This window comes from Gouania willdenowi, chromosome 21 (assembly GCF_900634775.1).
Source record: "Gouania willdenowi chromosome 21, fGouWil2.1, whole genome shotgun sequence".
NCBI lineage: Eukaryota > Metazoa > Chordata > Actinopteri > Blenniiformes > Gobiesocidae > Gouania > Gouania willdenowi.
The window spans coordinates 20,661,675-20,674,535 of record NC_041064.1 but is presented as its reverse complement, the minus strand read 5'-3'; the positions used below and the strand labels follow the sequence as shown (position 1 = coordinate 20,674,535).

General features: G+C 40.5%; 1 protein-coding gene across 5 annotated transcripts in view; it reads left to right on the top strand.

Moving 5' to 3' along the window:
- il1rapl1a (interleukin 1 receptor accessory protein-like 1a) overlaps positions 1–12,511 on the top strand; it is a 257,504-nt gene extending 244,993 nt beyond the window's left edge. For 2 of the 5 annotated variants that reach the window (XM_028436784.1, XM_028436785.1), the window contains exons 8-12: positions 1,952–2,097; positions 5,130–5,276; positions 6,794–6,964; positions 8,744–8,788; positions 10,292–12,511. In XM_028436784.1, the coding sequence (XP_028292585.1) occupies positions 1,952–2,097; positions 5,130–5,276; positions 6,794–6,964; positions 8,744–8,788; positions 10,292–11,013 (1,231 nt within the window). In that variant the 3' untranslated portion in view covers positions 11,014–12,511. The remainder of the gene's footprint in view (positions 1–1,951; positions 2,098–5,129; positions 5,277–6,793; positions 6,965–8,743; positions 8,789–10,291) is intronic. The other 3 variants (XM_028436786.1, XM_028436788.1, XM_028436787.1) reach the window with 3 other exon arrangements.
- The last annotated feature ends 350 nt before the right edge of the window (positions 12,512–12,861 follow it).

Sequence of the window (12,861 nt, the reverse complement as noted above, 5' to 3'; positions counted from 1 at the left end):
CGAGAGTCATTATGCCCACACACAAAGTCAAACACACCTGCGCTCAAAAACCCATTTCTCTCGTCCTTCCATCAACAGCACATTGAACGATTGCGTGCACAAGCTGGAAAACACAATCACATACTAACAGGGAAAATATCCTTCTCATTTGCACTTTGTTTCTGCAGGGTGCTCTAAAAGTTAGTTGAAGCAGTGTGTCTGAGGTACGAGGCAGCATCATCTCCCCGTTCTCTCCTCCATCAGGCTCAAGCAGCCCAGCGGGGGGACACTCATTTACTTTATGGAATATTACTTTCTCTACTTCTTGCTGTTACCATGGCAGCCGCTATAAAAAGATTTCCTTCTCATCACAATTATTTGATTTCCTAACTCACACACACACAAACGTGCACATGAGTTGAGGAAGATTCCTCACTGATTTTTGTTTCTCACGTGTTTCTAATGCAGAGATAAAAATGGAATCTGAACTTGTTAACAGACACCTTATTTGGTTAATGGTATTAGTTAATGGTATTAGTTAATGATCTTTTGCTGAAGAGAGCAAACAGCTGTAGGCATGTACTGGTTAAAAAAAAGAAATACATGAGGTCGACAGAGGAGCTCAAAGCAGAGCATTTTAATGAAGTGGATTTTAGGATGTTTCTTTGTTGGGAGTTCAGCTAACTCAGAGGATAGCAGAGGATTTGGACTGGATATACTGGAGAGATTTCCGTTACCAATGGAAACGCACACTATTTAAGTAGCGCAATAAAAATTGGTAATGGAAACACCTGAATTTGGAAAAAACACCCAAATATTATTCAAATGTTTTTACACTTTCATGAGGAGGTTTTTTCGACGTATCGCAAAAGTGCAATGGAAACACTTTTCCCACAATTACACGTCTCATGGCGCGATGTACCTGGTCACATGACCACTTCTCTAAGTCTCCTAGCAACCCCAGCTGAAAAACACAATTGACGTCTTTAGATGTCTTTGGCAGTCAACGTTACGAAACCAAATGCCCAGAATGCGGCCCGGTTTGCCATCCGTCGCTCGGAAACAAAACCCCATTGGCGGTCTCGAGGTGACCGTCATCCCTCCGACACACCCCCAGGTACCCAGCAGAGAGGTGGGTTCAATGTCCCCGGAGCACACGTGTTACCCCCATCTTGAGGGCAAAGAGAATATATATTGTGTCGCGGACTGTAAAGTTTGGGAACCCCTGCTTTATGATCTCTAATAGAGCGCACACTCACATGAGAGCACAGAGCGCCACCGCCTCCTACTGTAGTGGATGTGCAATTATACTTTACTCTAGTGCAGCAAAAAAAAAGCATGTTCCCCAGGGTCACACACGACCCCACGTCACCCCCCTCGGCATCGTACCCCCACTATTTAAGAAGGGCTGGTTTAAACATGAATTGTTTTGTGCTGGATGTAAATTCAAGCTGATGTATTTAAACCAGAAGTGATTCCCCTAACCATAACCCATAACATTCACCATGTCTATCCCCAAACCTAACCAACCCATTTTTGTTACCTGTAGCGCACCAGCAAATTCAGCCTAGTTAGTTCTGTGGTTAAGATGCCCAGGGTTTAAATCCCTGTTGGACTTTTTTCTAACCAAAGTGTTATTTTTTTTTTATTATTATTTTGGTTTTTCTTGTGTCGAACAGCACAAAATAATACCATCTTTTGCAGCACAAAAAATATGACACAATTGTGCCAAAACAATACATGTCATAAATGTTATTGTGAGATACGGTTGGAATACCAGGGGGAAAAAAAGCTGGGCATGATCTCACAGCCACAGTGACTCCACATCGACTAGAAAAGTATTTGATGGATGGAAATTCCTTGAGAATACCTTGTTGTCACATTGGTCTGCACTGCAAACACATATTTAGATTTTAATTACAAAAGTGGTTCTAACTCTAATTTTCTGTCTGTTGATTTTTTTTTCTTTCAGAGTTGTGAAAGAGCATCTTGGTGAACAGGAGGTAGCCATTTCATTGACTATAGACTCTTTGGAAGAAGAAGACCTGGGAAATTATTCATGCTATGTGGAAAACGGCAATGGCCGTCGGCAGGCCACCATCCAGCTGTTCAGGCGCGGTAAGCCTTTGGACATTTTACACAGCGGGTTAAAAACAACAAACAAATAGAACATTTGGACTTTTCCTACTTTTGAATTTTCTTATAGAGACTCTGTGGTTTTTCAGCAGCAGACTTGGCCTAATAAACAATATTTACTGCTTAAAATGTATCAAAATTGGAACATGTGGTGCAAATATTTGTTTTGCAAGGTCCAGTGCAGTTTGCAGACACATTGTTAGTTTATACCTGCATAAACAGGTATTTTAACATCTGTATTTGTACCAGATAGAGGGCTGGAAGCAGTCATTTCACCCATGGCTCAGCAGCAGGTGTCAACATCAGCCTGCAGTGATTAAGCAGGGAATCACCTCTCAGCTGATGTTCATAGATTCCATTTTGTGGCACTGATATCTAGCAATCAAAAGGTGGCACAAGCACAATCTTCATCTCTCTCTTATCAGTGTAAACAGAGAATATTCTACAGAGCTTCTACACTTAATGACAGCCTTCATACACCATATTCGTGCTAATGACAGATAATGACAGCGTAATCTTACCTGAATGATCTAACATCATATTTCAACCATGTCTTCAGTCTGTAATGGTTTTCAGTTCATCCTTTTCAAACTTTAAATCAAACATATTTTGTGTTTTATATCAAACTTTATTCACATGCGTCAATAATTTTTTATCTTCTGTTAATTATGTTGCTTTTTGTTTCGTTTTTCAAAAAATTCCTTTCTGCTGGAGCTGGAATAAATGACACAATGTGTTTGAAAAACTTTGCTTAGATAGTTTGCCTCTGTGTGGGTGTCGCCCTAATGCTTCTAAGGCTACACTGTCTTTTTTTCCATGAGGGAAGGGAGAAGAATCTTTGAACTCAGGAATTGGACTGAAACACGATCAGCTATGGTATAGATCAGTGAAAATGAAGACAAATATCAAGGCATTTCAGTGTCAAAACCCTATTCGTACACAACAGGAGGCCACACCAGTCACCACTTCAACCCAACTCCTACGCCATGGGTTTATCATTTAAAAAGCATCTTTTAAAAGATCTGAAAGAGTTCTTCTTAAAGCAGGGTATATCATTAGTTTACATTACAGCAAACACATGCTGCAATCCTTAGTTGTTTGATTGACTCGACACAGGCTCAGAAGTGCAGCTGCTCTTTACTCTCGTTCTTCAAGCTCTCTTTCTGTGAAGCCTGTCGCCCCAGAAAAGAGGCAATTTGATGGCTGTTTAAACATCAAATTGCTCCTTAGTGTTTCCCATCAGACCAATAACTTAACCATACAATTATATTTCAAGTATTGTCTTCCTCTATTCCTGAGCTTTAATCTCTGACTTTGTTCTGTAGACGGCTCCATGGGTTTTTGGAGTGGTGTTTGTAGACTGAGTACAGCTTCAATCACCGTTCAAAGCAGCAATTCAAAGGAAAAGGGATACAAAGACAGACTCCCACTGTCCCTCCCTTAGTATGATTTATTTCATGATCCTCGCTCTGAAAACGATTTACTCGTATGCTAGGCAGGGGGGCTAATGTCTCTGCAGGATGTCTCCACCAAAAGAAAGCACAGAGAGTGCATTAAGGAAGTGATGGTGAGCAAAACATAAACAACTGATACTGAGTATTAAAGGTTCACTGGAGACAATATCTTTGGATACAGTACAATATCAATGTATTATTTAATGTTTGGACAACAAAAGGATACTGAAAAAATCCAGTAGTCAATACTCAAAGCCTAACGTAGCAACAGTTGGCTTGCCTTAGATTTGGGTACTTTATTTTTATCATACAACAAATTGAACCATGAAATTTTAGTTGGGAGGTGATGTTGACCGTATATTTGAACAAGTCTTTAAAACGTGTCAAGGGAGAGAGAAACTCAAGTATTTCCATACAAACCCATTGACAAAATCACTAGAAGTTATGGTATTGTTGCACCAGTGGTTGAATGGATGGAGATTTTATGGTGCACCGACGTTTTAGTGGTAAACACATTTATGTACAATGCTAGCAAAATACAGAGGATGCATTGGTTGCTATGGCAGCCATACAGCAAGACAAAGATATAATAGGAAGCTGTTCTGGCTGAGCCAACTAGGTAAATGCTGCTTTAATACACTCTATAACTCATCCTTCCCCCAAGCTTGGTCTCAGAGGAGATGCAAGGGAGATAATAAAGGAGAGCATTGAATGAAGAGGGCAGTGCTGCTCCACAGGAATGAACCCAATTTGTCATTACCGCATTTCCCTGTGTCTAACTGTCTCTTATTTTTCCTCAAACTCATTACGAGCAGCCTCATGTCTCTAAAAAACTGAGTGAACGTTATTTCAACCTGAGCTTCAAAAAATGCAAGTACATTTGTGGAAACGCAGTCTGCTATTGGTCCACGGGCCACACTTCGAGAAAATTTGGGCTAGGACTAAGACTTTCATCCAAAACTTCTCAAATTTACTGAAAATAAATATTGACCACAAGAGTATGAACCCTATTGGTTGTGGTGATGATTTCCTGCAACGCCACCATCCGGTCAAACTTTCGGTTTTAGCGTGAGTGTCTCTTGAAAATCTTTCATCCAAATACTTTGTAATTTTGTGGTGCACATTCATGACTCTCACAGAATGAACCATATTGATTGATGTTGGTGACCCATCTCTCCTCTCTTAAACATATTTATTTACTTATTTGTATCTCCTTTTTTGTAACATATTTGGGGTTATTTACTACAAAGTACTTTGTCTCACACTCACACATCCTCATCTATGTCACTTTCACTGTGAAAGAGCTGTTCAAAAATGAGGCTAATGTCTCACCCCCCTTATGTCATGTATCAACTCAAAAGTATGCTTGGGGATGTAATATCAATCATGAGTCACACACAGACAGACAACTTTCACACAGCTCAAACATCTTGGGGTCAAATTGACCCCAGAGGAACACCATTATTGTCCCATATTGAAGGATAAAAACACTAAAGGATTTCAAAGCACGTCCAACTTGGTGATTTTGAACATTTTCCCGTCTCTGTGTGTTGTTTTCAGCAGAACTTATGTACACTGTGGAGCTGGCAGGAGGGTTGGGAGCAATCCTGCTGCTGCTCATCTTCCTCATCTCCCTCTACAAATGCTACAAGATTGAACTGATGCTGTGCTATAGGAGGCACTTTGGCAGTGAAGATGTGGACGGAGGTAGAAAATGTTTTCTTTTCCCTCTATATTGCCTCTTAACATCCATCCTTTTTTTTACTCTGCAAATCTTTTTTATCCTAAAGTCAGTGTGTCAGGCAAGCATAAAGAATTGTGTCAGTGCATGTGTGCGTGTGTGTGGGCCAGTTTGCATATTTATCTACTGCAGTGTGCACAAGGTTTTAAGTGTGTTCTCTGCCAAAGCCTCCATCCATCCATCCACATCCTGGTGGATGCAGATGTCTTCTCCGGTTTTATCTAAATGACAGCAGCCCATTTCCCCTTTTTCTCTCCCTGCAGTCAGTGTGGAGGTGAACACGATTGTGTATGTATATTGATGTCATGAGTGCACTGGGCGAGAGGACAGATTTTCAATTTGTTGCCCATTTAAAAAGAGATCAGTCTCAATATGTCATGGAATAATGCCCACCCTCTGCTGTTGAAGGCCAGACGGCGGTTTGCAGGGAACAGGCAGCCCTGGAGAGCCAGCGAAAAAATAAAAGATAAAAAAATCGAAACATATCGAGCATAGATTTTTACAGAAACTTTTTGTTTCTCCCACACGCTGTATAACTTTTTAACCGTTAACTACACTGTAGCCAACCTTCTTCCTCTGTTTCGAGACTTTCTGTTTACATCCCAGTGTCTCCCCTCTGTGCTTTGTATTGTAACTCTCTCTTCTTTCTTTTCAAAATGTCTGGAATAACTGAGCCCGCAGTGCTGTTTCCTACTGCACCATGCATTATCTATTACACACGGTTTTGTTGACTGAAACTTCTGCATGATTAAGTCATGCCATCAGGGACGTCTGTACAAGATGCGTGTGTTCTTTTTACAACTTTGCGAGGTGGTTAATTTGCAAGGTTGGATGCTAATTTGGTGGCATCATTTGATGTCTGATTCCTACCGAGCGCAGCTCTGGCCTTTTCAGCGTGTTTGAAGCTGCGCATGCTCCTCAAATAGTTTTTTGAAAAGCTTCTCTTCCCTTTTTGGCTGGCCCACATTCCACTTCCTCCAGAGTGTAATGAGAGGAACTTACTGAACATGTCACTACCACAGCTTTTTCTTCCCGAGTGTCTATTTCCTGCATTTTCTGGTCCTTTTTCTGTCCACTGGGACATCATTTTGAGGTGGAAAAGAGGCTTTCTCTTGAATCCTAATTTCATGCCCCCGTTTTATTTCTTTCACACAGTACAAGACAAAAACTGTTGGGATATCACAGGTAAAAACATGTCCTCCCTGAGTGTCTCTGGTATTTATTCATTTTAACCTATCATGCAAAGAAACGTATGGACTCTGCAGTTTCCCTTTTGTATTACCTAAAAATGTGACTTTACAACTTTGGCTTCTCTGCAGAGGCAATTCTTTGGTTTGTTGTAGCTTTAATGAAATCACATGGGAGATACCATATTGGTGTGAAGGTTTTGGCTCAAGCGGGCCATTACATGTTTGCGTTTTCACCTCATTATTCACAATCCACTTGCTATTGCTTTGTTTTTTTTGTTTTTTTTTAATATCAGAAAATAAAGACTATGATGCATACCTGTCCTACACCAAAGTGGACCCCGACCAATGGACCCAGGAGACTAGAGAGGAAGAGCGCTTCGCACTGGAGATCCTGCCTGACGTCTTAGAGAAACATTACGGCTACAAACTCTTTATTCCAGACCGAGACCTCATTCCAACAGGAAGTAAGCAGCATGATTGTGTGTCTGTGTGAACATACAGGAGCATTGCTGTTTCCTCTGTGTATGCTTTGCAGTGGCACTTTAGTATGTGTAGCATCATGTTTACCAGTGTAGTTGTTCCCTGTTTGTCTTGTGATTTCATGTTTTGTACTGTCAATCATATGTTTTCATGTATAATGTTATTTAATATTGTAATAAAGGCCCTATTCCATTTACCAAAACCTTCTCCAAACTTTAAGGATGAAAGGTTTGGCTCTTCCGAATAAAAAATATGATCATGACGTAAAAAAGTAAAACAGTTACATGCCAATTGTATTTGTTAGAAAGGTAACTATAGATCAAAATATACTAATTACTTACTATTGCATTATAACTACTACTAAACTATATATGGGGGATCATAAGATGAGGTAGAATGCATAATTTACCAAAGAAGATAAGTGAATTACACAGGACCAAAACAGTTTGGTGGATTCCATGGCTTGAAATCGCATACTAACATACTATACACTACACACTACACACTCAATGAGTATATATCGTCTACTATATAACATTAGTATGATTAGTATACTTCCAAGTTTCCCAAGATTCCCAAGACATTTTATGCAAGAAAGTGACCAAGTATGTGGTCATTTGATCCATAAAACTCACGGAAACACATTTGATGTCGACATTTTGCAGATTTTCGGAGACCCACCATTGTGCTACTGACTACACTTCCGGTTAACTTCAAAACAAGAGCCTTATTTACAAAAACGTTAAAAACTAATTGAAGACAAGAAGAGATGCTGTTTTGAAAAGGGGATGTCTGACTTTTAACTTGAAGCCGGTCCCAGAACGATTTTACGTCACGCAATGCACCATGGTACGGTTCAGTGTGGTGTGCCCACCATTCATACTTCAAAAATGTCCCAATATAGTATGCTTTCAGGTATTTCTCGCGTACTCAATCTTTGCATGCTACTGTATCTAATGTGAACGCACTACACACTAATGTTGACGTCAGACTTAGTATAAGTATTACGTTAGTATGACATTTCAAACACAGCCCATGTGCTTACACAATATTGGGCAGGTAGACATAAGTTTGTTGTTAATTTATGTGTCATCCTACAATGTGTATTGTTAAAAAAAAGTATGCGTTACAAAGAACGTCGTGTAGTGCAAACCTAATCCTGTGACGCTAGTTATATATTCTAGTAGAAGTTACGTCATGAAGACGATGTTACGCTGTGTATACAATAAGGGATTATAATCTACAGTACAGTGTGTGCTAGGAGCTAATACATTAAACCAACTTATCATTCATCATGGTTTTCATCCACGCATTTCAATAACTTCTTTGGAATTCTGTCTGAACTAATTCTCCTGCGTGCTGAGTCTATCTGTGCAATGGTATGCTATGTGCTCTAGTTAGCAGCGGCAATACTATCTGTTTGTACTTTTGGCTTCTAGTGGAACAGATGAAACACAAACATGGTCCAGGCAGAATTAAACATCAGTAGGTAATGTGTGAAAGCTCCCAGCACTGCTGCTGAGCCCCTACTATCCTTTAATCAAAAGAGAATTGCCACCAGCATCAACGCCAAGCAAATTCATGCAGGATGAATGTCCAATCAGGAAAAACATGGAGCGTGATCCATCACGTGAAAAAAAAAAAAAAAAAAAAGCAAAATCTGAGAGAGCGTAGACCTCGTGATGACTGTTGAGTATGTTTCAATTTGTGTCTGTACTGTGTCTGTTCTTTTTGTGACCTCATTGTTAAATGTTTATGTTTAGGTCTCACCAATGATCATTACCAGGATGACACTCGACTCTTTGGAGGTACTCGCCCTCAGTCTCACCTTTTTGCATCAGATCTGTCACAAAGATATCTAGAGTCACCTGAGCATCAGTTCAGTAGTAGCTGAAATCTACAGCATCTGCAGCCTTAGTCATTACAGCCATGTAGGCCTGCTTTATGTAGAAGGTGTTAGATGTTCAACCACACACCTGTTCTTCAGAGTCTACATTTTTTTCATCAAATAAAGACATAGTTAAGGTATTGTAGAAAATTCAGTCAAAGATTATTTGCTCGAAAAAAAGATTGAAAGTTTGTTTTCATCTCGACCCTAAACTATTGCATTGTGGGATGTGGAGTCCCTTAGATGGATGCGTAGAAGTATTTTTTTTTCCTTCATTCGTAATGTGATTTCTTGTGCCAGGGATTTGCTTGACGCCGTTTTTGTTCTAGTTTGTTCCTCGTGATATCACCACGCTATGCAAGGCATTCAGTTTCAACCAGATTCAGATCTTTCCGTGAAAATCCCTCAAAAAACCTTTGCCATTGTAGTCCATGGAAACAGCAGAAACATGTTGGAAAGTCACTTTGAGTGTTTTGGGGTAAACACAAGAAATCATGGTAAGAATGAAGTAAAAATACTTCTATGAATCCGTCTACAGCAGTGGGTCTCAAACTTTTTTGGCTCAAGTACCCCCTTTCTCTCATTTCTGAAGCCAAGTACCCCTTTTGTCCAACTACAACATTTTGCTCAGAATATTATGAAAAAAACAACTATATTGTGTAATGATGAAATGCATGTGTGATAAAACACATTTTAAAGGATCTCATTTTGTGGAATGAAACATTATTACTGAATAGATTTATTTTTTATAATTTTTATCATTTCTGGTCATCTCCCTCCTGGTATGGGACCAAGCCGGACTCTGTCTCTCTGATCATCAATATTTTAATTATCATTATTCACTAAAAATAAACATTATAAAACCCCATATTTTTTATTATTTTAATTGTTAATTTTCCTCTCTCTCTCTCTCTCTCTCTTTCTCTCTCTCTCTCTCTCTCTCTCTCTCTCTCTCTCTCTCTCTCTCTCTCTCTCTCTCTCTCTCTCTCTCTCTCTCCTCTTAAGTTGAGAAACACTGGTCTACAGGACTGCACATCCCACAATACAATGCACAAACATTTTCTAAAAATGTCAACAAGAGAGTATTACAGTGATGTTCAAAACAAGTTGTCAAGTGGCAATTTCAACCTTTTACATCTTTTTTCGAGCTACTAGGCCTACACTTTATCAATATTATTGGTTAAATAACTTGTCGCTCCAAAAAGGACATTCCCCTTCACTTGCACGTGCTTGGATTCCTGATCTGCAGCACACTCAATACTAATAAAGCCTTACCAAGTCAGATACTTGTGATCATCACCATCATTGTCTTGTGTTGTCTGATGTTGTATTTGTTGTTTTCAAATCAAATCAACCCATCCAAAAACACATCACTGGCCTGTTTTTTTTTATCTCATGGTTTCTTTCCTTCTGTGTCTACCAGCCTACATTGAGGATGTAGCCCGCTGTGTGGATCAAAGCAAACGCCTCATTATAGTCATGACTCCCAACTATGTAGTGCGACGAGGCTGGAGCATCTTTGAGCTGGAGACACGTCTGCGTAACATGCTGGTTACCGGGGACATCAAAGTCATCCTGATCGAGTGCGCCGAGCTGCGAGGCATCATGAACTACCAGGAAGTAGAAGCCCTCAAACACACCATCAAAACGCTCACTGTCATCAAGTGGCGCGGACCCAAGAGCAACAAGCTCAGCTCCAAGTTCTGGAAGCAGCTTCAGTACGAGATGCCATTCAGACGCACCGAGCCCATGCTGACACATGAGCCGGCACTGGACGTCAGTGAGCAGGGGCCCTTCGGGGAGCTCCAGACCGTCTCGGCCATCTCCATGGCAGCAGCGACCTCCACCGCCATGGCCACCGCCCACCCAGAGCTGCGATCAACGTTCCACAACTCCTACCACACCACCATGAGGCAGAAACACTATTACCGCAGCTACGAGTACGACATCACTCCAGGAGGCACCCTGCCACCGCTGTCCTCACTGGGGAACCAGCACACCTACTGCAACATCCCACTGACACTGCTCAACGGACAGAGGCCTCCCGGAAAGAGCCGCGAACACAGTCTGGAGGAGGCGCACGCTAACAACGCCATGCTCCCTCTACTGCCCAGAGAAACCAGCATCTCCAGCGTCATCTGGTAACTTTGAACTGGCTCAGCTACATGAGGGTCAGTCCGTGTCAGGCGTGACTTGGGTCAGTCAGGAAGGAGGTCATGAAACGCGATGGATGGGTATTGGATCCTTTTGGCTCCAGTTGATGTGAAGCTGGGAGCTAATTGAGTCAGTGAAGCAGGATTAGAACTTTCTCCTGTGTTGTAAGTGGACTGTGTCTCTACCAGCCAGAATGTGGAACTTAAAGAGACAACATCAAAACAAACTGACCAGTAAAGGACTCACCAGAACTCTCCAACACACTATAGCAATGGTGCACACACACACACACACACACACACACGCGCACACACACACACACACACACACACACACACACACACAGTTACATACCCACAAAAATACCAACTAATGGAAAACAGGGTTTGTACATATATTTGGATTTTTTTTTTTTTAGTTTTTGTAGCATTTGTGTTTTATTGTTTTAGATTTTGTTTCATTCATCATTTTGTCACCTTTTCTAATGATTTTTCCCCCTTTTTTCAATTTTTTTGTTTGCGAAACACATTCACTTGGAAAAGCCAGTTTGTCATATACCTGCGCTGCTGTGTTGTTTCGTTTGTTTTCAAACCTTTGTGTATTTTCAAAAGAACATTTTCAGAAATTCCTGGACACTTTCAGGGGCTTTGAGGGGCTAAAACTTCTTTATGTTTACCTCTAAAAGGTGTATCTAGTTTGAAAAAAAAGAAAAAACTAAAACTCTCTTTTGACAACAACAAAAAAAAAAGTATCATAGAATATGCAAAAAGAACGAAGAGCTGGCAAAAATAAACCGAACAGCCGAAGCCGGGAGAAGTTCTTGGAATACGGCGCCGGTACTCTCCAATCAAACAGACTGGCAGAAATGACGACGAGGCTTCATATTTTCTACTGAGACAAACGGCGTTGCTGTTTGATGTGTGACAGTGAAAAGCCTCTCCTTAAAAAGAAATCTGTAGATTATTTTAAAAAAGAAGATTTCTATTTTTATAGCAGAAAAGAGTTTGCTTGAGACGTCACTTATTTGCATCTCACATCCATCGGAGGAGGATTCTCGTCTAAGTGTTATGCTGGTCTTGTACACTTGCAGTGTAGTTCCTGGTTCGTCGAGAGATTCAGGTGGTTTGACTCCCACAAGGCGAAATACGTCCTCTCCTGTTGTCAACTCTAAAGTGAAACATTTTCAGTGGGTTTCTTTTTAGGACACGCTCCGGATCCCATCCTGATCTCTCATTGGGTTCATATGAATAGTTCATGTTTTAAGGAAACAAAAGAAGACACTTGTGTTTTGAAGGACTTTTTAAATATATTTGAAGGTGTGATTTTTGAGTATGCATAGCAAATAGATATGTATTCTATATATAATATAGATATTTATATAAATATATAAACACAATTTTCACTCAGAAAGAAATGTCTATCTTTATAGAAACACAATCATTATCAGTTTCCCTTACTTTCTCACTGCACATTAAAAGCATTGATTTCCTTTTTGGTGTTTTTCTTCTGTGTCAACTTGAAGTGTCTTTAACATTAGATCAGATTAAGTCAGGGGTCACCAACCTTTCTGAAACTGAGCTACATCATAAGTACTGTTTAGTCCAAAGGGCTGCCAGTTAGAAAAGCGCTTCTTAAAGGCACACGCAAACCTTCTGACCTAAAGAATTGACCCATATGAGTTATTTTAAATGATTCCTCAGGCCAATATACAGTGCTTGACAGTATCAATGCTCCGAGCGAGGCTTCCCTCTTGAAATACCCACCATGTAAGTTTGGAGAGACGGACAGGCCAAGTCATGTGACCTGGAGAATGCCTGGAGAACGTATCACTTTACGGCA